General features: G+C 41.9%; 1 protein-coding gene across 2 annotated transcripts in view; it reads right to left on the bottom strand.

Moving 5' to 3' along the window:
• The window catches only part of slc25a26 (solute carrier family 25 member 26), a 259,040-nt gene that overhangs the window by 66,472 nt on the left and 165,632 nt on the right, over positions 1-26,936 (bottom strand). For both annotated transcript variants that reach the window (XM_034167165.1, XM_034167166.1), the window contains one exon: positions 26,395-26,464. In XM_034167165.1, coding sequence (XP_034023056.1) covers positions 26,395-26,464 — 70 coding nt within the window. The remainder of the gene's footprint in view (positions 1-26,394; positions 26,465-26,936) is intronic.

Below are 26,936 nucleotides of genomic sequence, written 5' to 3'. Positions count from 1 at the left end.
CCCCAAAAAAAGCTGCTAACTTCAGGCTCACTGCACTGTCTGGCAAAGGGTAGAGGCACTTAACGTCAACCAGAACATGGTGCCATTTTTGTTACAACTGCTCTGAACTACTGAATGAACATTTTATGTTTTCAACATTTTTTAAAAATCATTTAACCACATACAGCAACACGTCCAGGTACAGGTACTACCAAAATAAATACAAAAATAGTTAAGCTATCAAATTTATATAAATTTACAATTTATGATGATTTATTTAATTAATTTAAAGCCTGATTTATGCTTCTGCAGCTCTGTAACTCCGTGTCATGCAATGATGTGTGTTTGTGTGACAGTTTTTAAAGTTCTCCGTCTTGGATTATGCTTTATTCTGGACTAATCTGACACTCAATAAGCTTTTCTTTTACATCACCTCCTCAAATTCAAAGGTAAGCTGTACAATTTCATCTTTTTCAGACTCAATGTTGTAAATTTGCAGACTTTTCTTATCCATTTGTAATCAGCATGCGCAGACTGCGCACTGCACAACTATTAAAATATGATGGCAGACAAAGGAGTGACAGCAGAGAAGTGTCAAATCGCAGCCTTTTGTGTCTGATTTAACAGGTACACGTCAAGCTGCAGGTCCAAAGTCTAAGCGGGTTGGGCTTTTAATCACACAAATGACTCCGGTCCCACTTTCCTCAAATCGGCGAGTGTCAGAGCTGAACTTTAATTTGTACCTCTGTTACTTGCACATCCAGACTGCTCAGGGATTTTAATGAAAATACACTGCGATCAGACGGGACATTTTATCTGATGTGAGGGAAAATCTGTGATACAAAACCCGATATATACAGTGTTTATTACATGGAAAACAATACAAAAACATTGGGACATTTTTGGCCGGTGACTGTGAATATCTGGTTTATACGATGATGACTGAGGTGAGTGTTTATGTACATGGGATCTGAACAGTAAATGTACCTCTCAAAACTTCCATCCACATGGCTGACTTTATTTTCCCAAATTTTTCTTCTGTTCGGATCTGAAGGGAATCTGTACATCTTGAAGCCCTTGTTGTGTCTATACAATGTGCATCCAAAAGCACAACAACCCAGTATTTTCAAAGAATAAATAAATAAAATAGCTGGATTACATGCAGATAGATTAACAGCGACTGCTATTTGCAGCCAAGATGGCACCATGAGTAACATGACCGTTGTTTTTTTTTTCGACTCGTCATGTCATTACTCTCTCAATTAAAGGACTCTAGCAAAGGGTAAATATACAGATACAGTGGTCCCTCGCTATATCGCGGTTCACCTTTCGCGGTCTCGCTGTTTCGCGAATTTTTTTTAGTGCAACTTTGCATGCTTCTTTTTTTTTTAACTGTCTGCTGTGTTTAGTTGCAGCCAAAATCTGGCAACAGGTCCAGAGACTACACTCGCTGTTTTGATGCAGAGCGCTCCAGCAGCGAAGAAAAAGCACGCGCATTTGTGTCCTGCGTGTGTCTGTTTATAAGAATCTTCCGCTCAGAAGAAAAAAGAGCACCAACAACTACCCATATCACTCGGAAAAAGACACCTGCCCGAGGTGGAAAAACCACGCTGCGGAGCGGCGCCACGATAAAGGCACGATCAGAGGAATACTGGTCAGTTACTATTAATAATTCTTATGTGTCCAACCTCGTAGGTTGATCGTTTTAAAATTAAATTTGTTAGTTCCAAAAGCCATCATAATTATTTATAGGAAAACGTTCTATTTTTATTTCTCAAACAAATGTTTGGGCCTGAAAACAGGTTTTGATCTTTGGTTTCATTCTATAATACTGGACTTATTTTTCTACTAAGGTTTGAACTTTGAGAGTGTTTACACAGGAGAGAAAAGTGAGAAAATGTGTGTAGTGAGGGGTTTTACAGCCTTAAAACATCTATAATAATTGTAAAAAAATAACGCTGCTACTTCGCGGAATTCACCTATCGCGGGCTATTTTTAGAATGTAACTCCCGCGATAAACGAGGGACCACTGTATACAGTATCTGTCCAACTGCTCCCCTGTAAAGGTGTGTGTGTGTGTGCGTGTGTGTAGTCAAATTCAATACAGTTGCACACTTTTCTCTACAGTTCTCACACTGAGAACGCTAATGCTGGTTCACAGATCTGGGAACTTGCTTCCGACAGACTGTATGCTGTTGTGACACTGTGGTTGCTCTTCTAATCTCTACAAGGTGTATTCATTTCTTTTATTCTGTTTTAACACTTCTTTTAGTTCTGAAGTGCATCTATTGTGAATCTATTTAATTAAAGTTCTCCTGTTGTGAATCTTAGGAGTGGTTAGTGTTTTGTTAGCGTTTAGGTTGCATGAGCTATTTTCTTTTTCTCCCCACCCCCCTTCATTTTATTACTGTTTCTACCAGTAATGAAAATTTTTTTTAGTGTAACTGCTGTGAATTTGAGCTCATTATTTTACTCCTGTGTGAATCTTAGGAGTGGTTAGCATTTGCTTTAGCTCACGCAAGCTTGGCTATAAATGATAAAGGGTTTATAGGGCTTTTCCATCTGCATCAGACACTCAAAGTGCTTTACACATCAATGCCAAACATTCACCCCGATGTGAGGCTGCTGCCATGCAAGGCGCCCCACTACACCACGGGGAGCAACTGGGGGATTAAGGACCTTTGTCAAAGGGCCCTTCGTGATTTTCCAGTCAGGCTGGGATTTGAAACGAGGATCCCCTGGTCCAAGGCCAACGCTTTAACCAGCATCACACTGGCAGATAGGGTGGCTCTTTGAGAGAGCTGTGTCCGTAAGGTTAGAACAGCTCTTTGCTCAGTGGAGTTAGATGTTACGGGCACTCCAGGCAAGGTTAATGTTGGGCCGGCTAGCGTTCCCATTAGCATCAGCCTAGAAATGCCGGCTGTGGATGATGGCTTTCAGACTGTGGTTAAGCGGAGGAAGACACGTAGGGCTTGGTGCCCGGTTGTGGTACCCCAATCACAGTTCGCAGTGGTGAGTTCCACTCCTATCTCCAGGCCGAAATGCCGGGCTCTTTAGAGACAGGGGATTCTATCACCACAAAGTCAAGTTACAGAGGCCGGTGTGATTGTTAAATGTATTCCTGGGCCAGAGCTACCGGACACTGCCTCCCATCTTAGGGTGCTGACGCTGCAGAAGGGTAGACAGACAAAGAAACATGACACTAGTCACAGTTATTCACATCAGTGCCAATGATGTCAGGATGAAGCACTCCATGCTCACAAAATAGCCGAGAGGACTTGTGATCTTGCCAGAAAGATGTGTCGGCCCTCAATTAAAAGTCTCTAGTCCCAACCCTCCTGGGGTAATGATGAGGTGTTTAGCAGGCCAACACTGTTAAATGGGTGGCTGGTGCAATTTTGTCGACAGCAAGGCTTTAGTTTATTGATAACTGGCCTTCATTTTGGGACCGCTGTGGCTTGCTGATGCCAGAAAGCTTTCACCGTACTGGGGAAGGTGCTGCAATCTTGTCTGCGAACATAGATAGAGCTCTACAGGGAGTGTAACATTAGGACTTACAGCAGCGCGCGGAGCAGGTGATGAGTGACCCTGCAAGGCTTATGACAATGTGGGTGTGTAAGGATAATATTAGTGGGAAATTAGTGCAGAAAATCCACTATGGTGATAGTGCATTTTATGTGGCAGGTGTTATGTTGCCGAAGCGGGTTGAGGAGCGGACCTGGTCTGACTGAACCCCGCGCTAAATAACCAGAAAGCGGTTCCAAAAAAACAAACAATTTATATCCCTCTCTTGTGCCATACTCGGTGTACAACATAAAGTGCGTTTGTCTGGCGGAGTGAAGGACGGCGTGCTCTCCAGCGCCCAAAGGGATCAAATCCCGGCGCTTCTGGACTCACATTCACCGCCAAACACCCCCCAGGTGGACACGACAAACTGACTCTGTGAAGGATAGAAGACGTGAGGTAAGTCAACAGCTACAACTAATATCCTTCAAAGGCACACACTATCAGCAACACATTCAGGTCTGAATTTAAGCTTTATATAAATGAGCAGCTTCTCACAACAGGTGGAGGATCATCAGTCCGCATGCCACGGCCGTGAGAAGCGAGCTGCACAATTCTCATCAATGTTCAAATATACTGCGTAACAAAATACCAAATTACCATTAACACTTATTCAGACAATCAATCACCTCTGATGTGTGTGACAGCATGTGTCCCTCACCCGTCCTCCTTCACAGGCACGATGTGTCAAACCCAGGCGCGGTCCTCAGCGTCTCACAAACAAACGTCACAAGGTCGAGTTCCCGGCAATTCTGCTTGAATCACTCATGGCTTAAATGCAGAACGCCATCTCATTATCTGCTTCAGCTGAAGTCTTTAAGTTTGCACGTGAGCATCATCACAGGTGCTGCAAATCATGCTGATGAGGGTGAAGGACTCTTCTGCCAGCACCTTCTCCACAGACAAAAAACAGTTTGCATACCACCTGGAGAGCAAAGAAAGAAAACAACACAAAAACATCAGCCAAACCCCCCAACACACAACAGCAGGGAGGGAAATCGTCAAGTTGAGACTGTGGCCTGTTTCCGTAGACATGTCCATAAAATCATAGAGGGATATGCTTTGCAAACCTAGTACCCATTACTACATTGGATGACGCTGAAATGGAGGATGGCCCGTTGGCTATTCCAGCAACATCAAATAGTTCATGTCTGCTACCTACAACCCGCGTTGAAATGTCTCAAATGTAAACCTACTTCAAAGCCATCTTATATATGATACTCTGGAACCACCCCTTAAACCAAACAGTCCAACTGTCAACCCCACTGAGGTCCTTAGCCTGGGTCTCATTAACATAAGATCACTGTCCTCAAAATCACTGTGATTAATGATCTAATTATGGATTATTGTTAGATATAATTGGGTTGACTTCCGGTGGCGCCATCATGTAAGACAGTCGCAATCGGTGTAGGCTCCCATGAACTTGGTGGCATTTTAATACGTTAAGGTGAAAATAACATGACCCCCGACTAGTAAAGTGACAAGAAATAATGGCGACAACAAGAAACACCGCAGGAAAGCAGGCTATGCAGAAGGACAACAAAGAAAGACGTAATACACCACAAGGTAATTTGTGATGCCCCGCTGCTACAGCTAACCAGATGAGCATGGCGGAGATCTTCGTGAGCTCAAAGAACTGAGACAAGAAAATCACGCCTCATTTTGCAAGACCAAGGCTTCGCTGTCAAGGGTTGAGGAGTCTGTAAACGCAGTTAAGAACGTATGGATAAACTTGAACAGCGCACTGAAAAGGCTGAAAGCAGAATCAGCGCAATGGAAGACGCTAGCCAGCGCAAGGGCCCTCAGATACCTGCTGCGGAGAGAGGTCACCCTGACAAACAGTGTGACGATTTACAGAAACCGACTCCGCCGTAATAACCTGAGAATCTATCAGATTCCAGAGGGAAGTGAAAAAGATAAGAATATGATCGTGTTTGTGAGCCAACTTATTACAACGGCGCTTAACTTGATGTCCGCATGAATGTGCGCACAGAGCCACCGGACCAAAGCCATCCAGCACAGCGCCGCCACGCTCGATCATCGGCCGTTTCTGGACTACAAGGTGAAGGAGGCGGTTTTACGGCAGGCATGGGCTCAAAGGCAGGTGATTTTTCAAGGCAAGACTATATATTTTGACCAGGATTACTCTCCCGATGTTCAAGGAAAGAGAGCGCGGCTGCACGGTGTGATTAAGCAACTAATAGAAAAGGGGATTCAGGCCAGATGTCGCTTCCAGCACAACTACGTATCAACCTGGAAAGTGATTAAAGACCTTCCCAACTCTCAGCGAGGCCATACCAACACTTCAGGAGATGGGCAATCTCTGTTCATGTCAGCAAAAGAGAGAAGATTGACAGAGAGCTTTCCAGGGATTCTTGGAGCCGATGGGAGAGTGGAGAAGAGGACCGAGCGAGCCACTGTCGGATGCAGACCTCCGAGCTTATATTTGAGGTGAAATGAGACTAAACTGCATCTAATATGTCACGGAGATAACATTTGAAGGTATGACTGTTTTGTAATAGGGGAAAATAATACACATAACTGCCACTTCAACTTATGACTTTTATGTTTTTTTGTTTGTTTTTTTTTAATAAGTGTGCATTCACGGATGCCTAATTACACCGTATTTTGTGTTATGAGACCAGCTACAGGGCATCCAGTCTCACCAAGGGAAATTCTATTTATTACTTTGGTTTGTGGACTTTGAGCGCACTTTGTGCTATTTTCCCAGAGCGATACTCGGGCCACATCGCTCTGCCCGAAGGACACCGGGGACTATTTTATGTTAGGACCGCGCCAGTGTGATTACCTTATGTTGGTTTAAACAAATTAGTCGGTATTTTGGGAGTCATGTTCATGTTCTATTTTTGTGTTTAATTTCCTTGACACGTTGTTGTCCACACTTATGGGAATATATGTTATCCAACTTATGGACGAATAAAAATACTAAATACAGAGAAACGGCAGGTGATAATGTCAAAAATGTTATAACAACCTTACTATGACAGAGTTACATTTTATAAGTTACAATGTTAAGGGACTGGCCATCCTATTAAGAGGAAAAAAATATTGAACCAATTAAAATATTTTAAATGCTCTATTGCACTGTTACAAGAGACTCACCTAAATGATTTTGAACACAAGAAATTAAAAAGAGAATGGGTAGGACAAGTTTATCCTCAAGCTGTCCAGGAGTAGGAAAAGAGGTGTGGCTATTCTTCTTACTAGAAACACCTGTCTTGGAATGCAAAAAGAAATTAAAGACTCACAAGGCAGATATATTGGAGTTATTGGCACTTTAGATGGAATAGACGTGACAATCATTATATATTATGCACCAAATGAGGAGGATCCTTCCTTCTTATAGAGTTGGCATTAATTGTTGCAAAAGAATCAAAGGGTACAAGTATTCTAGGAGGTGACTTAATTGCCCTTTGGATTTGAAACGAGACAAGTTACCTCCTGATTATAGTGCTCCAAGTAAGAAAAATAAAGCGGCCAAATATTTAATAGAGAATTAGGACTAGTAGACTCATGGAGGGCATTTAACCCACAAACTAAAGACTTTTACTTTCTATTCAATGTGCATGAATCCTATTCCAGAATTGATCTGCTGTGCTTATCAAACCTGACCCTTTATAAAGTTACAGATGTTAAATTGAGCCTATAACGCTGTCTGATTCATGCTCCTGTGAGAATGGTGCTGGCCTTACACAAAGACCGACATTTCTAATATTGGAGGTTGAATGTTCAATGCTGAGTGATGCCAAAATTCACAAACAATTAAAAGAATCTTTAGAGGAATATTTTTCACTAAATAATAACGGAGCGTTCCCCATCTGTTTATGGGATGGGCAAAAGCTGTTATACAGAGGCAAAAGTATGAATGGCAATACAATTAAAAAATACAGACTGGCAAAACAGGCCAATTAGAAAATGAAATAAAAAGGTTAGAACTGCTACATAAAGTCAACAGAGATATAAAACAGTGCTGTCACAACTTAAAGAAGAAAGAAATAACCTAGATAAAACTACCTGACATATAAAGCAGAAGGCGCATTGCGTTTCACAGGACAAAATATTATGATGGGCACAGTGCAAGTCGCTTGCTGGCCTTCAACTACGAAAAGCCAAGCCAGCCGCATAGTACCCAAAATAATCCATCCCTCAACGAGAAAGGAAGTGTTGCACCCAAAGAGATGCAGGAGCATTTAGAGAATTCTATGAAAAACTCTACACACCAGAGACTTCAAGCACGGTTAAGGATCTGGATAACTCTTTAAGATTTAACTTTGACTAAATTAACACAGGTTGAAGCAGAGGACTTAACTAAACCCATTACAAAATAGAAATAGAAAGGGCTATAAAATTACTGAAAAATCACAAAAGCCCTGGACCAGACGGGATAAGTGGGGAATTTTATAAAGCATTTATTAAAAGAACTCACCCCCATATTATGTGACGTGTTTAACTATGCTCTAAAAGAAGGAGACTCACCAAAAGCTGGTCTGAGGCCATAATATCAGTAATTCATAAGGAAGGAAAAGACCAGAAAGAGTGTGCGTCTTATAGGCCCATTAGTTTATTAGGGAACGATGTCAAACTTCTAGGTTCAATTTAGCAAAGCGAATGCAACTATATATTGGAAAACTTATTACTCCTGATCAAACAGGCTTTTATAGCTGGACGGCAAGGTTTCAAACAACATCAGAAGAGCTTTAATATCCAGTCCACTGCCAAAAACTCTGACCACCCAACAATGTTTCTTGCGTTGGACGCTGAGAAGCATTTGATAGGGTTGACTGGGGATATTTAAACTATACAATGGAAAGATTTGGATTCAGCCCTACTTTTATCAGTAGGATTAATACTATAAACAGAGATCAATTTCAAGAATTCAAATTAATGGTTACTGCTCTGAGTTTTTCAAGCTAAAACCGGGAGTGAGGCAGGCAGCACAGTCGCGCCAATTTGTTTGCTCTCAGCACTGAACCACTGGCTGAACGGATAAGGATAAATGATCAAATAGCTGGCATTATAGATAAGGAGGCACAGAGCATAAAATATCTTTATTTGCTGATGATATACTTTTGTATATAAAAAATCATTACATTCTATTGCCCACTCATGCACCGTCTTGGCAAATTTGGTGACATATGTGGTTACAAGGTGAATAAGGAAAAATCTGAGGCTTAGATGATTTCAGGACAATGGCGTGTCAATTAAACTCTGATGTTAAATTTAAATGGCAAAGGAGGGCTTCGATACCTTGGAGTTATCTTAACATCCGACACATCAAAACTTTACAATTCAAATTATGGAAAACTAATATCCCAAGTTAGAAGTGATCTAGAGAAATGGCAGACACTCCCTCTGTCTCTTATAGGCCGGATAGAAACTATAAGGATGAATGTGTTGCCGTGATTTCTTTTCTTTTTAATTCTCTTCAGTTACAGTGCCTCATACCACTTTTAAACTCCTGGACAAGCTTTTAACTAAATTCATTTGGCAAAATAAACGCCCTAGGGTGAGACTCAAAGTTCTTTGCTCCCCAAAAGGTAAGGGTGGCCTAGCCCTTCCACATCTTAAAGTATTTTTGGGCCTGCTCAGCTAAAAGCTGTGGTCACCTGGTGTCAATCAGATATTGACACGAGATGGTTTCAGTTAGAGCAGAGTTCAGTTTCAGATAGGCCAATATCAGCTCTCTTATTTATGGAAAGAAAACAATGGAAGAAACTTAAAATTCTGAATGAATGGATTACATTTACTTTAGGTGTGTGGGAGAAAGTTAGGAAACAATTTAAATTACCCTTAGTTTTGTCTAGAGCTTTAGAAATAACAATATAGCAGATTTTTTGCCTGCGAGACAAGATGGTGGCTTTAGTAAATGGGCAGACAGAGGACTAAAAGTGATAGGTCAATTGTTTTCAGGAACAACCCTTAAATCATTCTCCCAGATACAACGAGAATTCAATATTCCAAGTAACAATCTTTTCAGATTCTTTTCAAATACATCATTATCTTAAGAAGCACAAAGAATTTGAACAAATCAAAGCCCACCCAACAGATTTTGAACAATTCTGGATAGAGGTTGTAAAAGACAAAAAAAATACAGAAGAAATAATATCAGTTTTATACAAACTCATACGTATTGAGCTAGACGACAGTACATTAGATACGAAGAATAAATGGGAATTGGAGCTCAACACTATAATAGAGGACATAGACTGGGAGAAATCATGGGAAGATTGGCATAAATGTTTAAGCAGTCCAAATTGGAGAGAATTCAGCTGGAAATTAAGACTTAGATTTTTTTAAGACACCTACTGTTTTGGCCAGCTATAACAACAACACCAGTGCCCCCTGCTGGCGAACGTGTGGACAAATTGGTGATTTCTCACACATTTTTTGGGAGTGTTCAATGCTAATTGTTTATTGGGAACAGGTGACTAAAGAAATAAAAAAGATTTTGGATCTTAATACACCAGTTAATATTTCACTGGTTATGTTGCTTGGTACAACACCTGGTGTTTTGGATAAGGACAAAACACACATGCTAAGAGTGCTTGTGTTGATAGCACATATAATCATTACCATTAACTGGCTCAAACCATTTCCACCAACACTGGAACAATGGACTCAAAGACTGGGATCTGTGAACTGTATGGAAGACATCACTTCAATACTAAGACTTATGAGAGAGACATACTTAAGGAAATGGTCATCTGTAATCACCTACTTTGAGATTTTGGGAATTTAGAGTGCACCAATGCCTATTTATTCTCTTTTTTTTAATGCTATTTCTCACCCTTTTTTTTAAACCATGTCTATAATAACAAATGGCAAGTGTAATTCGGTTTTTGTGAGTGTGTGACTATCTGTCAAGGAATTGTTTTAATAAAAGTTCAAAAAAAAAAAAGATATGATGGGTTATGTGAAACCTGGCTTAACCTACAGCTGTCCTCCCCGTAAATGAGGCCTGCCCACCGGCGTACACATTTAGTCACGTCCCTTGTGATGTGAAGCAAGGTGGGTGTGTTTCTCTTATTAATAATCTAGGTTTGGTTTATTAGCTGTTGGGCTCACAAATATAACTCATTTGAACATCTGATTTGCCGCTCTGCCCAAGATGCTACGTATTACCAAGGTCAGAAGAATAAATATCAGCTGTATTTGTCACTGTATATAAGCCCCATGGCCCATACTCTGAATTCTTAGATGAATTTGGTGAGTTCATCTCTAACTTGTCAACTAGTGCAGATAACATTCTGATTATTGGTGACTTCAAAATTCATATAAATAAGCTTTCTGATCCCCTCTGCAAATTCTTTACGGAAATTGTGGATGCATTAGGATTTCAGCAATGCATTCAGGATTTGACGTACATTCATGGAAATACCCTGGATTTGGTTCTCGCACGTGGTATTGCTGTCACAAATATTGACATCATGTCTCTTGCATCAGTGGTCTCTGATCACTCACTTATCATATTTACAGTTTGCTGACGTGGTTAGTGGAACAACCACCTTATTCATCACTGCGGCGCAGCATCAACTCCTCAACTACGACTGAACTCAAAGCTAGATTGCTTGATATTTTAGCTTCACATTTGGAAAATGCCCAATCAGTAGACAGTCTTGTGGATAGTTTAAACTCAGTGCTCAAAACTACACGGGACATGATTGTGCCACCTACATTAACTGCCCCCCCCCCCCAAAAAAAAAACACAGTCACCTTGGTTCAATGATTACTTGCGTGACCTCAAGCATAAGGCCACAAAGCAGACCTATTACTCTGATTTGATCAACAAAAACAAGCATAACTCAAAGTTCTTGTTCGACACGGCGGCAACACTTATTCATGGACAACCACCTATAGGTCAATAACCTTTTACAGCATAAGATTTCTTGGATTACTTCGGGAATAAAATAGACATTAGGTTAAACATATCCCAGCATGCCTTAGTCCAGCCACTACACCCTGCTATTGAGATGGGTGCCATTAATGAGGTATTACCTAGATTTACAGAATTTGATAGTATCTCCACCTGCTTATATGATCCCATACCAACAAAACTGTTGAAGGACCTGTGGCCCACTCTTGGGCCGACTGTGCTGGAAATGATTAATTTCTCATTAACTTCTGGATCTGTTCCAAAATGTTTCAAATCTGCAGTGATTAAACCATAACTTAAGAAATCTCATTTTGACTCTAGTGTATTGAAAAACTATAGGCCGATGTCAAATCTATCATTTTGCTCCAAAATTCTGGACAAGGTGGTTTCACGGCAGCTCGTGGACCACCTTAATGAAAGTAATTTTTTTTTTGAGCCACTGCAGTCTGCTTTTAGAAAATACAACACCAATTCCAATGAAGTTGGGTTGTTGTGTGAACTGTAATAAAAACAGAATACAATTATTTGCAAATCGTCTTCAACCTATATTCAACTGAATACATCACAAAGACAAGATATTTAATGTTCAAACTAATAGACTTTTTTTTGTTTTTGTGCAAAAATTTGGCCTGCAACACATTTAAAAAAGATGGGACAGGGGCAACAATGCTCAAAGAACACCTGTCTGGAACATTCCACAGGTAAACAGGTTAATTGGAAACAGGTGAGTGTCATGATTGGGTATAAAAGGATCATCCCCAAAAGGTTCAGCCGTTCACAAGCAAAGATGGGGTGAGGATCATCACTTTGTGAACAACTGCGTGAAAAAATAGTCCAACAGTTTAAGAACAATGTCTTTCAATGTTCAGTTGCAAAGAATTTAAGGTCCATAATATAATCAGAAGATTCAGAGAATCTGGAGAACTTTCTACACATAAGCAGCAAGGCTGAAAACCAACATTGAATGCCTGTGACCTTCGATCCCTCAGGCGGCACTGCATTAAAAACCGACATCACTGTGTAAAGGATCTTACCGCATGGGCTCAGGAACACTACAGAAAACCATTGTCAGTTAACACACTTCGTCGCTACATCTACAAGTGCAAGTTAAACTCTACTATGCAAAGCGAAATTCATACATCAGGGGTGGCCAAGTTCGGTCCTCAATAGCCACATTCCTGACACTCTTAGTTGTCTCCCTGCTCCAACACACCTGAATCCAATGAAAGGCTCATTAAAAGTTTGCTAACGAGTCTTTCCAAGTTCAGGACTGAACTTGGCCACCCCTGCCATACATCAACAACATCCAGAAATGCTGCCACCTTCTCTGGGCCCAAGTTCATTTGAAATGGACAGAAGCAAAGTGGAAAAGTGTGCTGTGGTCTGATGAGTCCACATTTCAAGTTGTTTTTGGAAATCATGGACATTGTGTCCTCCGGACAAAAGAGGAAAAAGACTATCCAGATTGTTACCAGTGCAAAGTTCAAAAGCCAGCATCTGTGATGGTATGGGGGTGTGTTAGTGCCCGTGGCATGGGCAATTTACACATCTGTGATGGCACCATCAATGCTGAAAGGGACATCCATGTTTTGGAGCAACACATGCTGCCAACCAAACAATGTCTTTTTCAGGGACGTCCCTGCTTATTTCAACAAGACAATGCCAAGCCACATTCTGCACGTGTTACAACAGGGTGGCTTCGTAGTAAAAGAGTGCGGGTACTAGACTGGCCTGCTTGCAGTCCAGACCTGTCGCCCATTGAAAATGTGTGGCGTATTATGAAGCACAAAATATGACAACGGAGACCCCGGACTGCTGAACAACTGAAGTTATACATCAAGCAAGAATGGGAAAGAATTCTACCTACAAAGCTTCAACAATTAGTGTCCTCAGTTCCCAAACACTTATTGAGTCTTGTTAGAAGGAAAGGTGATGTAACACAGTGGTAAACATACCACTGTCCCAGCTTTCTGGAAGTGTGTTACAGGCATCCATTTTAAAATGAGCAAATATTTGCACAAAAACAATAAAGTTTATCAGTTTGAACATTAAATATCTTTTGTTTGTGGTCTATTCAATTGAATATAGATTTAAGAGGATTTGAAAATCATTGTATTCTGTTATTTACATTTTACACAACATCCCAACTTCATTGGAATTGGGGTTTATCATTCCACAGTGACAGCTCTCACTAAAGTGGTGAAGGATCTTCTGCTTGCAATGGACCAGTGCTTGCACCACTATGGTTCTGGTGCTGTTCAATGTTTGTGCTGTGTTTGATACTGTGGATCATCATATTCAACGTGATAGGCTGGAAAATCATTTTAGCATTACTGGGAATGCCCTTGCATGGTTGACATCATATCTGACCATTCGTTCTCACTGTGTTTTGAACAATAACACTACCTCTAATATTAGTGACATGAAATTTGGGATTCCACAGGGGTCCGTCTTAGGCCCCCTGTTTTTCCTCCCTTTATATAACACCCCTTGGGCACATGTTGTGGTGTTTTGAGATTACTTTTCATTGCTATAATCAGTTATACATACCAATATCTGCTGGTAATCTCATGCACATAAAATCCTTAGAAGATTACCTTGCATCAGTGAAAAGCTGGATGTCTAGCTGTTTTCTACTTTTAAACTCTGATAAGACTGAAATGATGGTGCTTGGTCCAGTGAGACATCAGCATAAATTTGACCAGTTAACACTTAGCCTAGGCTTGTGTGTCATACATCACACTGACAAAGTGAGGAACATTGGGGTAATTTTTGATCCTACATAGTCCTTTGACCTCCACATTAGAAATATTATGAGGACTGCTTTCTTCCACCTGCGAAATATAGCAAAGATTTGTCCCATCCTGTCTATGGGTGATGCTGAGACCCTGATCCATGCGTTTGTCTCTTCTAGATTGGCCTCCTGCAATGTTCTATTTTCTGGTTTACGGCAGTCTAGCATTAGGGTCTCTAACTGGTTCAAAATGCTGCTAACAGATGTCTGACAGGAAGCAGAACGTTTGACCACATTACACCCATTTTGGCATCTCTTCACTGGCTTCCTGTCCCTGTGAGATCAGATTTTAAAGGGGAACAGAAACGCCCACAGATTATTTATAGCATAAATAAACCCAAAAAAAAATACATTCTTTTGATAGTTCAAGAAACACTAAAGACCATAAAACATTGACAGAAAACCTTGTTTTATTCGTGGTCTGAGAGGCTTTGACATCAACCGGCTGCCGCCATTTCTGCAGGTCAGGCAGGTGACGTCACTGGTTGGGGGGAAGATGAGCCTCATTCTGAGATTCCCTGCCAGAGGCACCAACAAAAGAGGTTATACATGACTAATAGAGTTCACACTCCCAATGCTGCCCACTAAACGCGAATGTCCCTTCATGGAGAGCGACATGACGCCTCCTAACCGGGCAAAATATTGATAAAGTTTCCGGATGTTAATGTATTTTCAATGGGGATTCCTGACTGAACACATTCAGAAAAACACACAAAATACGTGTTATAATGCCATTTTGACCTGGATATCGAGCCAGTAAAATTCATTAACATTAAATCATGTTAGGAAAGTTTTAAACTTACTCTGACACCCACATTACCAAATATTAGTGTTGAAATTTTTTTTTTATCAACCAAATGTGATGGACAAAGTGACAAGAATAACCAAAACCACTTACTTATAGGAGGAAATATTGTCTCCCTTGTTCCTCTGTTTGTGGCTTTCCCAACATGCGCAGCTTTCCGGCATATTCCACCTGTTTCTTGAGGAGACTAACAGAACTTCAATGAGCGAGCTCAATAACTGCACTTGTCCCCAGTAGAGGAGACCCCAACCGGTGACGTCAACCAGAAGTACCCTCCACTGACTTCAGCCAATGGCAATTTACATGTCAATTAAGCGGCAAATTTGATTCAAATAATATTATCTACACTGCACTCAAACATTCTGCAAGTGTATGAATAACACTTAATTTTTACCAAGGAATGCACAAACAAATTCTGTTCCCCTTTAAGGTTCTGCAACTTGCCTATAAAATTGTTCACGGACCGGTACCTCCCTACCTAGCTGACCTACTTAAACTCTATGTACCAGCCCAGGCTTTTTACCCTTTTAAATTCATTTTATTTGGAAATGGAGTAGGCCGCGGCTTCAACTTGATCTAAATTCTGGGTCTTTTCGTGAAGCTTTGGGCTAATGGCCGGCGATCACCTTAGTATTTCTTCTGTTTGTGTTGTTGCTTAACGCTGACAAATTATACTGTATTTGTTGTCTTTCCGATGCATGATTCTGTTTTTTTTTCCTCTCTATTTGAGGTGCGGCTCCATCCAGAGATGGGAGTGGTGTCTACTTCTGCAACCCTCCCTTCCTGTGCATCGGCAAAATTTCCTGTATGTTCATTTTGTAAATTGTTTTGTCAATTGTGTCAGTAGCATGGCACAAGCAGAGGGTCACCCCTTTGAGTCTGGTCTGCTTGAGGTTTCTTCCTCAAATCATCACAGGGAGTTTTTCCTTACCACTGTGCCTGTGTGCTTGCTTTGGGGGTTGGCAAGGTTACACCTTACTTGCGTGAAGCACCTTGAGGCAACTTTGCTGTGATTTGGCGCTATATAAATGAAATAAATTGAATTGAATTGAACTCACCGAAATGTCTACATAATAATCATGTCTGTCTACTAATTATTAAAGGGGTCATATTGTGCCAGATCAGTTTTAAAAAATGACAGAGTTGACATTAATTTGCTAAACTGCCCAGAATTAGTTTGGTTTCAAACCATAAGTCAAAAACTGCCTCCCTTTTGATGTCTTCTACAACCCCTGGCAATAATTATGGGAATCACCGGCCTCGGAGGATGTTCATTCAGTTCTTTAATTTTGTAGAAAAAAAGCAGATCACAGACATGACACAAAACTAAAGTCATTTCAAATGGCAACTTTCTGGCTTTAAGAAACACCATAAGAAATCAGGAAAAAAAATTGTGGCAGTCAGTAACGGTTACTTTTTTAGACCAAGCAGAGGGAAAAAAATATGGACTCACTCAATTCTGAGGAATAAATTATGGAATCATCCTGTAAATTTTCATCCCCAAAACTAACACCTGCATCAAATCAGATCGGCTCGTTAGTCTGCATCTAAAAAGGAGTGATCACACCTTGGAGAGCTGTTGCACCAAGTGGACTGACATGAATCATGGCTCCAACACGAGAGATGTCAATTGAAACAAAGGAGAGGATTATCAAACTCTTAAAAGAGGGTAAATCATCACGCAATGTTGCAAAAGATGCTGGTTGTTCACAGTCAGCTGTGTCTAAACTCTGGACCAAATACAAACAACATGGGAAGGTTGTTAAAGGCAAACATACTGGTAGACCAAGGAAGACATCAAAGCGTCAAGACAGAAAACTTAAAGCAATATGTCTCAAAAATCGAAAATGCACAACAAAACAAATGAGGAACGAATGGGAGGAAACTGAAGTCAACGTCTGTGACCGAACTGTAAGAAACCGCCTAAAGGAAATGGGATTTACATACAGACAAGCTAAACGAAAGCCATCATTAACACCTAAACAGAAAAAAACAAGGTTACAATGGGCTAAGGAAAAGCAATCGTGGACTGTGGATGACTGGATGAAAGTCATATTCAGTGATGAATCTCTAATCTGCATTAGGCAAGGTGATGATGCTGGAACTTTTGTTTGGTGCCGTTCCAATGAGATTTATAAAGATGACTGCCTGAAGGGAACATGTAAATTTCCACAGTCATTGATGATATGGGGCTGCATGTCAGGTAAGGCACTAGGGAGATGGCTGTCATTACATCATCAATAAATGCACAAGTTTACGTTGATATTTTGGACACTTTTCTTATCCCATCAATTGAAAAGATGTTTGGGGATGATGAAATCATTTTTCAAGATGATAAAGCATCTTGCCATAGAGCAAAAACTGTGAAAACATTCCTTGCAAAAAGACACATAGGGTCAATGTCATGGCCTGCAAATAGTCCGGATCTTAATTCAATTGAAAATCTTTGGTGGAAGTTGAAGAAAATGGTCCATGACAAGGCTCCAACCTGCAAAGCTGATCTGGCAACAGCAATCAGAGAAAGTTGGAGCCAGATTGATGAAGAGTACTGTTTGTCACTCATTAAGTCCATGCCTCAGAGACTGCAAGCTGTTATAAAAGCCAGAGGTGGTGCAACAAAATACTAGTGATGTGTTGGAGCGTTCTTTTGTTTTTCATGATTCCATAATTTTTCCTCAGAATTGAGTGATCCATATTTTTTTTCCCTCTGCTTGGTCTAAAAAAGTAACCGTTACTGACTGCCACAATTTTTTTCCTGATTTCTTATAGTGTTTCTTAAAGCCAGAAAGTGCCATTTGAAATGACTTTAGTTTTGTCATCTCTGTGATCTGCTTTGGTTTCTACAAAATTAAAACAACTGAATGAACATCCTCCGAGGCCAGTGATTCATAATTTTTTCCAGGGGTTGTACTACACATCGATGCTGTTCCATGTTGAAAGTAATGACACTTCCTTAGAGCAGTGGGCAGGGGCACTCAAAGACAGAACGCTGACTCATTGTTTGTGTTGGGTTTGTGATCGCCTTTGATTTTACTCAGAAGCGTTGGTAGTGCTTAAACGTAAAACTGGCTTCTCAGTAGCTGACAGTGTACTGGGAGTCAACACCAAAAGTTATCGGTTATCGGTTAGCTGTAGCTTCAGCTAAATTTCTTAGTGGTTCAGCTTTATAAAAGTTAACTTTTCAGTTAGCGGATCAGCGGGTTATCAAAGCTAATTTTTTTGGTTAGCTGTGCCCACCACTGTAAGATGCTGAAAGCTTGTTCATTCATGTCCGCGACATATACATATTAATAATAATTAATAATAATAATAATAATGTGGAACACAGTGTTAGATACTAGACTGAAAACTGGAACAACATAGCACAAAATAATTTATTTTATAGGTTACTTGGGCTGCAGACGGCAGGGATTTACTAATATCCTACAGGCTTACAACTTAAAATGACAAGTCTGTGTAATTGCTGGTTTATTTATACCTAATTAAATGATAATGTTAGAAGATTCCAAGTTGCAGGACTTGGGCGTGTTAAAATATAATTCCATTCAGCAAACAGGTATTTGAAAGCCGGCTGAAGCTGGAGAGAGATATGTGAAGCAAACAGGTGCAATAAAACCAATGCAGAGACTGAGGGAGCTGTCATCAAGCACAGTCTGAACACACCCAGTCATGAAAAGACGTAAATGAGTGACATGCATGTGCCAATATGTAGGCCTGGATTACATTCCGGCTCATGCTACCTGTCGGTGTCCTTGAGCAAAACACTTAACTTATGGTCTGAGTCCATCCACATAAAGGTATGCATGAACATTTAAAAAATGATACTTAAGAAACTGTTTAAAAGAAAGTTGTGACAGAATTACATTTCACATACTTAATGAGAACAGAACAACACAGTAATTACTACTTTAAAGGAATGCTGTGTGTTTTTAACACATCAAAAGCAAGTTAGTGAAAGGAGACTCTACATACAGTGAGTGTTCATGAAATATAAAGCTCAAATAAAACTATGAAGCAGAACTTGTTTATCCCTAATCACAGTTCTCTGATTTACAAACAAAACCAAGGGTCATTTCTTCATACATCACGAAAAACAAAATCCAAGACCAACTGGGCAATCCAGGATCCTTTAATCCCTGCCATGCAAATCCAGTTAATGTGATCAATGGGACCTGAATGTGGCTTTGATTAGACAAACTGGAGCCAATCATGCTCAGTGACTGTCCTGCACCCATAGTCATGGACTGGGAGGACACATGCGCCACACAAGATGGGCAGGTGGAAATGTTTGAAACTGGATCCAGACCCAATCAGAAGTGTGCAAAGCTGTTGCATGGTTGTGGAAGTATTTTTTCATATTTCCACACTTTTTGTGCATTTACAGAATACTATCTGCAAGTTGCTAGGCTACTGAAACATCATCTTGGAGCCTCATTTCAAATCCAGAAGTATGCAGCGCCCTTCTGGAAGAGGTCTGTTTTAGGATGCTAATGTTCACCTCACCGGACAACCTGCTTCTGTTAGAGGGCTATGAGGAATTAGTTCCAACACCAGCATCTTTAAGATTCACCATCCAATCTTGTTTATAATGAACAAATACGTTCTGCATATGTTGCGTTGACACCAACTCAGATCTGTTTTGAAGCACACAGGACTCAAGTGAGAAGTGTGTTGTATGGCTGGGGTGGCCTGGCTGCCTTTTGTTTCTGTCTTTGTCCTGTCTTTTGTTTTTCGTTCCAGGTGGCTTGCATTTGGGACTGAGTGGCTGTGTAGCTGAGTTTATCAGGACTCACCCTGATCACCTGAGGCTGATCACCTGCGGCTCGTCAGGACCACAGCTGTGGTGCATCTACATGGATTGGAACATGGTGGCATTTAAGACTGGAGTACCAGTGTGTATTGGCCAGAGACTACTGTTATGTGTCGGACGCAGCTCGGAGAACCGACCAGCGTTTGAAGGACCCAGTATGAAATAAGCAGAGCACGGTACAAAGGCTAACTGAATTTAATACATAACAGTGGTCTCTGGCCAAACATCACGGACCCAGCGGTAGCAGAGACGGTAACGCGCCGGGAAGGCGGCAGCAGACGTTCAGTGGTTATCCGGATCAGTTGCGGGTGCTCTCCGCCCGGAAGGTGCGCGTTGGAGAACCCATTACTGAATACTGATTTGAGCGCTTCATGCAGCTGTGTTCCTGTGTTTGTGCCTTATCCGTGGGTCGTGGTGGAGTGTGACTGGCGATGGCTTTCGCGTCGCACTTCGACCGGATAAGAGGTTTGAACGGGAGCTGCAGTAGTGGGTCTGTAATGGGGTGAACGCGCACAGCGGAGCTCTGTGGCACGGGTCGCGGTGCTTCTGTGTTACAGTCGTAGCCCCGTTTCCCCGGGTAATGATAGCTACTGCGTCTGTTGTGTCAGCTCGGTGGTTATTTAGTTGGATCACATTTTTGGTTTGTGTGTTGCTCACAGCTGCGCACAGAAAAGCAGCTTGTTTGTTTTCTCTGTCACCAAAGAGGGTTTTTCATTTTTAGCACTCTGGCTCCCTCTTGTGGTGACTGAGTCACATTACCGTTAAGCTCTTAAGTTGGAACAGGTGTGTTCGATTTGTTTGAGCTTGACGGTATAAACCCCTGATTAGTTTTGTGTGGTTCTTTTCTTGTGGGTGTTTTTTGAGTTGGTTTTTTGTGTGGATTTTATTTTTTGTTTTCCACTATTAGTGTCTGGGGTTGTGACCCTGCAGCATGTTTTGGAGCAACAAAAAAGGACCCAAGCAACTTATGTAGTCTGTTAGTCTTTCTTTTATTTCTTTTAGTTTCACCCACCCAGGGTTTGATGGGACGGTCCCTGGGGGGTGATGGGGGGTAATTGGGTTGTTTTTTCTTTTTTCTTTTTTTTTTGTTTTTTGTTATGCCCTCTCTTCTCCTCTGACTCCAGCCGGGTGAGCCGTAGAGTCGGCGTTGCTGGAGTGGTGCAGTTTGGTTATGCTGGGCATTTCCCAGGTAACCTCTGCACCCGGGAGGGGAGGGGGGGGGGGGTTTGGGGTATTTTCTTTTTGTTCCCTCTCTTCTCCTCTGGCTCCAGCCGTGTGAGCCGTAGTGTCGGCGTTGCTGGAGTGGTGCAGTTTGGTTATGCTGGGCGTTCCCAGGTAACCTCTGCACCTGGGGGGGTGTTTTTGTTTGTTGATTCTCTGTTCCACCTCCGGCTTCAGCGTGCCTTTGAGCCGTCTGCCATCGGCGTGGCTGAGGTTTGGGGCAGTGGGATATACCCGCAGCTGGTGGCTGGTTTGGAAGTCGGAGGAGTGGCGCCGTTTTGTGCCGTCTGCCATAACCGCTGTTCCACTCCTCCCGGTTGGCTTCTGGGGTATAGTCACGGTTGGTGACACTGGACGTGCTTCCAGTTTCCACTGCGCCAAGGGGTTGGGGTTGTTTTGTTTGTATGTTTTTTTTTCTCCTTTTGTTTTTTCCCCCAGTTTCCGCCCTCAGGGTTTGACTGTGGTGTCCTCTGGGGGGGAAAGGGCTGTGGATCCATCTAGCCATAGATGGCCGGGGCTGGGTCCGTTGGTCATGAGGGGAGGCGTCTCCTGGGGTTGATGGAATGGTCCTCTGGGAGGCGCTGGAGTCCCGTGGGTGACATTGGATCCCAGAGGGTCCTCGGCTGTGGTTATTACTCCTGGAGCTGGCGGGATGTCCTCTGGGGGGGTTGGTCCCTACATGTCGTTGGGGGGGGGGGGGGGGGAGGGAGTGTTAGTGTTTTTATTTGTTAGCCTAAAGTTTGGGGTTGTTTTTCTTTCTCCCCTTCCCGGGGTTTGATGGAACAGTCCTCTGGGGAGGGGGGGGGGGGGTGGTTGGTGTTTTTATTTGTTAGCTTAAGTTTGGGTTGTTTTTCTTTTCTCCCCTTCACGGGGTTTGATGGAACGGTCCTCTGGGGAGGGGGGGGGGGGTGTTAGTGTTTTTATTTGCTAGCTTAAGTTTGGGTTTTTCTTTTCTCCCCTTCCCGGGGTTTGATGGAACGGTCCTCTGGGGAGGGGGGGGGGGGGGTGTTAGCATTTTATTCGTAAGCTTAAGTTTGGGTTGTGTTTTTCTTTTCTCCTCTTCCCGGGGTTTGATGGGACGGTCCCCTGGGGAGGGGGGGGGGTGTTTTGGTTGTTTATGTTTGTCTTTTTTGTTTTATGACTAATCAGACTGAACATGGTTGGACAAAGGCTGACCGCACAGGTTTAAGAACTCCTCTGGCCACACCTGTGCTAAGTGACTGACAGAAACAAAGGCAAAGATGCAGCCAGAGGAGAAGACATCAACCATTCTGTTGGAAGACGAAGGCGGATACGGTTTCCAGCCATGGTCCCTGGAGGGGGGTGTTTCTCCTGGGCCAGGATTGTGTGGGTCGCCGGGAGGCTTCCCGTGAGGGTGGGGTACTGTTGTATGGCTGGGGGGGCCTGGCTGCCTTTTTGTTTCTGTCTTTTGTCCTGTCTTTTGTTTTCCTTCCAGGTGGCTTGCATTTGGGACTGAGTGGCTGTGTAGCTGAGTTTATCAGGACCTCACCCTGATCACCTGAGGCTGATCACCTGCGGCTCGTCATGGACTCACAGCTGTTGGTGCAATCTACATGGATTGGAACATGGTGGCATTTAAGACTGGAGTACACAGTGTGTATTTGCCAGAGACTCGACCTTGTGACCAGACAGGGTGAGATCGTCGTCTCGAGAGCCATCTCATCATCAGTGGATGCAGAGAACGTCCAGGTTGATGCATGGTCTGTGAAAGAGGAGGGGTTGAGGTCTCATGCTCGTCAGCACACTTCCTGAGGTACGTTAGATTTTGTGACTAACATTTATACAGTCAGTAAATGTGGTGTCCCTCAACCTTATATATTGAGCTGTATGTTGGTCGTGTAATCAGCTTCCTCTGCAGTGGAGTTTTGTGAACTGGGTGTTCCATGCCGCAGGGTGGGAAGCTGATTAGTAATTAAGCCAGGAAGTGTTTGCTGTTTGTGCACCTTGAGCGTTCTCTCTGTGTGTTGAGTGTGGACTCACATAATGACTCCTTCTTTCAGCAGACTCGGTTTGTCGCGGCCACCTGGGGGGTGTCGGCGGGGTCCTTGGGTCCAAATGGTTCTGGCTCCGGACCGTTAGCGCTGCTGGGAGCGCACCGCAAAACCACCACGCCAGACCGCGCACTTTTATATTTTTTCACAGCACTGTTATGTTCATTAAACTCTGTTATCCTTTGTACCGTGCTCTGCTTATTTTATACTGGGTCCTTCAAACGCTGGTCGGTTCTCCGGGCTGCGTCCAACACATAACAAAGTGTGTGCTATAGTTGCACTGTGTACTTTCACATTAAATTAAATGGGAAAGTGTACTCAAACTTTTGATTGGAAAGTTAATCACATCATCTCTTACATGTCAACATGTGACATGGTAAATAAGATGCTGACAAAATGCAGATACACTGACTGACTCACTTGTTGTCTGACTCAGTCAGATTACTGGCAAATAAATCATGCATGGTACAATTCAGTGAATGAAATGTCAGAAAACACAAAACAAGACAAACATCCTATGACAAATGGGTAGTGACCTAAAAACAATGTCTTCTGTTTGACCATCAGTCAAAAACCTCAAAACATTTAAAATGCTGGAACCAACTTTGGCATTTTTGATTAATAATTGACCTAACAAATTATTTTTGATTATTTTCTACTGACTGAGTTATGGATCATTTCATAACCTGTAATACTTTCTATTTGTCTATATCCCTATTCAAACAGAATTTAGTTTTATACTGGGAGGTTGAATAATGTAATTTTACCACAGGACATCCGTGGCAACATTCATATGAAACAAGACGTGTTGGTATAAATGACAGACAGGAGTGGCAACTCAAACAGGCCTAAAGCACCGCTGTCACCCATAAAAAATTAAATCAAAATCAAAAGTTACCAGCCTTCTACAAATTTCTTTCCTTTTTCATTTCTGTCATGTCTGCTCTGAGATTGAATGGCTTCACAGTCACTCTCTGTCGTCTTCTTAATTTAGCCATTTGTTGGCTTTACTTTTTTTTGGAGCGTTGGGAGCTCAGGCCTGAGAACAACATCTGAATAAAAAAATCTGAAAATGGCCGGATGTCTGAGGGTCAAGGGGCAGCACCTCAGTTAGGGCCGTAGTGGGCAAAACCCCCCCGGAAGCTCCTGGAATTTGAGCATTTTGAGTGATTTGAAGACAATCTGAAGTGGTTAATTTTTTTAGATTTTCACTGGTTTAAACATTGTCATTTCTTTCAGGCAATACTGTTGCTAATGTAGGTAGGTACCAGGTTTACTGATGAAATACTGTGAATAATTTCTCCCCTCATGAGAGATTATCAAGTAATACAGGTTTATCGTTCTCTTTTTCTACTGGCAGTACTTCACTAAACATTCCTTTTTCATTACTCACCCTGGATATTTAAACAATACTGCAGACAACCAGCATCAGTTAAAAATGAACAGCTGCTCAATGTTCACTCACAGGAATTAAGTCAAAACTTCTCCAACTGCAAAAAGTTAAAGATCTTAAAGTTAAAGATCTATTCCTGGCACCTCTGTCTTTTGGAGAAATTCTCCTAAACTAGAGCATTTTCCATCCAACTCAAAGCTTTGTTGTAGCCAGGTTCACTTAAAACAGTTCTTGATACCTTTGTTGATCTCTCGGATGTGACCCTCATCATTCCTATCAGTTATTTTGGACGTATTTTCCAGGCCAAAACTGTAATGTTTGTGCAGAGATACTTGGCGAAAATAGCTTAGAAATTCAGTGATGGCACGTCCCAGAAATCCAATTAGATGTGTTCAGACTGACTGAAATTTAGCTGTACCTCAGATGAAGTAGTCAATTTATACAGTGGCTTGGGAGAATGATTGACACACAGATAAACAAAGCAGGCAAACTATCCCCCCCCACCCCCCAATTTTATCAACGGGTTTAAATTGATCTCAAAAATGGCTCAGCTGAATATAGAAAAATCCAGAAATACGTGGACATCCTGGAAAATTGTCACGTCTGGGGGCTGTTTGCGCTCCGTGTAAAGGTGTGCTTTTCATGTTTTTGGTAAAGCAGGTGGTCCAAACACCTCTCACACAAACATGAAACAGATATGTCCCCCATCCACTGACTTTGTATTTAATGTCTCACTTTATTTTTAATCTGCATGCTACCAAAGATGCACAGTGAAGGAATGCAGGGGTGAGGAGCTAACATGAACATGACCTCATAGCAATATATGTGAACAGCTTGATACAAAATTCCACAAAAGTGTGAAAGTAACATCTCCACTGTTGCCATGTTGACTGTCTTCCTAATGCCTCCTTGAGCACCTCCATACTTGAAATAAACCATGGAAAACTCCTTTTCCACAACAGACAATGGAATATTTAAACACATGTAAGGCGGACTGTTCTATGGATTGTTTTCCAGAAGGTAAATGTTACCAGAATGTTTGCTGACACAGGTGCAATCTGTGAAAATGACTGAAACTGTTTATTCGGATGAGACTAAACTCACTGAGAAACTCTGTATAGCTTACATACCCCACCTCCCCATGTGATACTAATCCTGTCAGAATGGGGTTTATATCTTATCAAACAGCTGTCATTGTATTTGTAATCAAAATAATTTTGCTTATTTCAGTTTCCAAATGCAACTTTTCAAACAATGGTAGAATTTTTTAATTTTTTTATTATTGTAAGTTGTAGCAGACATATAATCTTTACACTCACTTTCTGTCTCCCTGGTTGCTGATGTTACTTTGGTCCTGTTTGTCTCATTTTCAGTCCGCTCTCTTTCCCTCTTTTTAAAAATTCCTTTCCTGTTCATGTCTTTCTCCCCCTCTCTTAAACCACGTCAGGCCCCACTGCTCAGAAGGTCGCACAGCTGCAGGGGCCCGTATTCAGGACTTGGCCCCCTTATCCCTCATCTCTCTCTCCTTCCTCCTGCTCATCTGTCTGTCCCCTGACACTCACGCAGGGTCAGACTGAATCATATGGTCAACAATTATCATTTAGGCAAAAGGATTAAAACTGTGATAATCACACCTTAAAACAACACATTATCACAGTTCTTAGAACACCGAAAAATATTTACGTAATCCTGGAAAACCTTGATCTCATTCTCCTCTATCGCCGTTTGTGTGTTTTTAATCAAGGTAAAAACTTTGTAGAATCCCACAAAAATGTAGGTTTGGACAAACTTCCTGTCACCAGACAGTCTGTCCACCTATACATCCATCTATCCCTCCATCTCCCACACCCTTTGTCTAACCCCTCTTCCCTCCCTCTTCCCCCCTCTGTCTTTTTCCCCAAAGCAGCATATAATCCCTGCACCTGCAAAAGCTCCGCACACTGCAGCCTGCCAAGACGAGAGCGTGTGACCTTGCCTCTGTGACCACAGAGTCTGGGAGAATGAGAGAGAGAGAGAGAGAGAGAGAGAGAGAGAGAGAGAGAGAGAGAGAGAGAGAGAGAGAGAGAGGAGAGAGAGAGAGAGGAGATATGACGAACGAGGAGAGCGATACATAAGAAAGAATAGGGAAGAGGGAGGAGACACACAGAGAAGTGGGTTAGTGGAAATATCAAACACATTAAAAACACATTGTGAACCTCTGATCTGAGGTCCGGTCCTGTTGATGGGAACCGTAATGTTCTGCTATTTTTGTGTTGCCTTTTGTCCCCAGTGACATCATGTTACTCATTTCCCAAGAATTGAAAACAAAACAGGAGGAAGACAAGATAATACGCTTCAACACAATTAACCGACCATGTAAATTTTACACATTTTGTCTCAATGCCATTGAATATGAGTAAAAAAACAAATAAATACAAATCTCAAAACTAAACTGTTTGAGACCAGTGCAGCCCATAAGCCTTGT

The sequence above is a fragment of the Thalassophryne amazonica genome, chromosome 3, assembly GCF_902500255.1.
Source record: "Thalassophryne amazonica chromosome 3, fThaAma1.1, whole genome shotgun sequence".
NCBI lineage: Eukaryota > Metazoa > Chordata > Actinopteri > Batrachoidiformes > Batrachoididae > Thalassophryne > Thalassophryne amazonica.
Note: the sequence above shows the minus strand (reverse complement) of the source record. Positions and strands in the feature narration are given on the sequence as shown.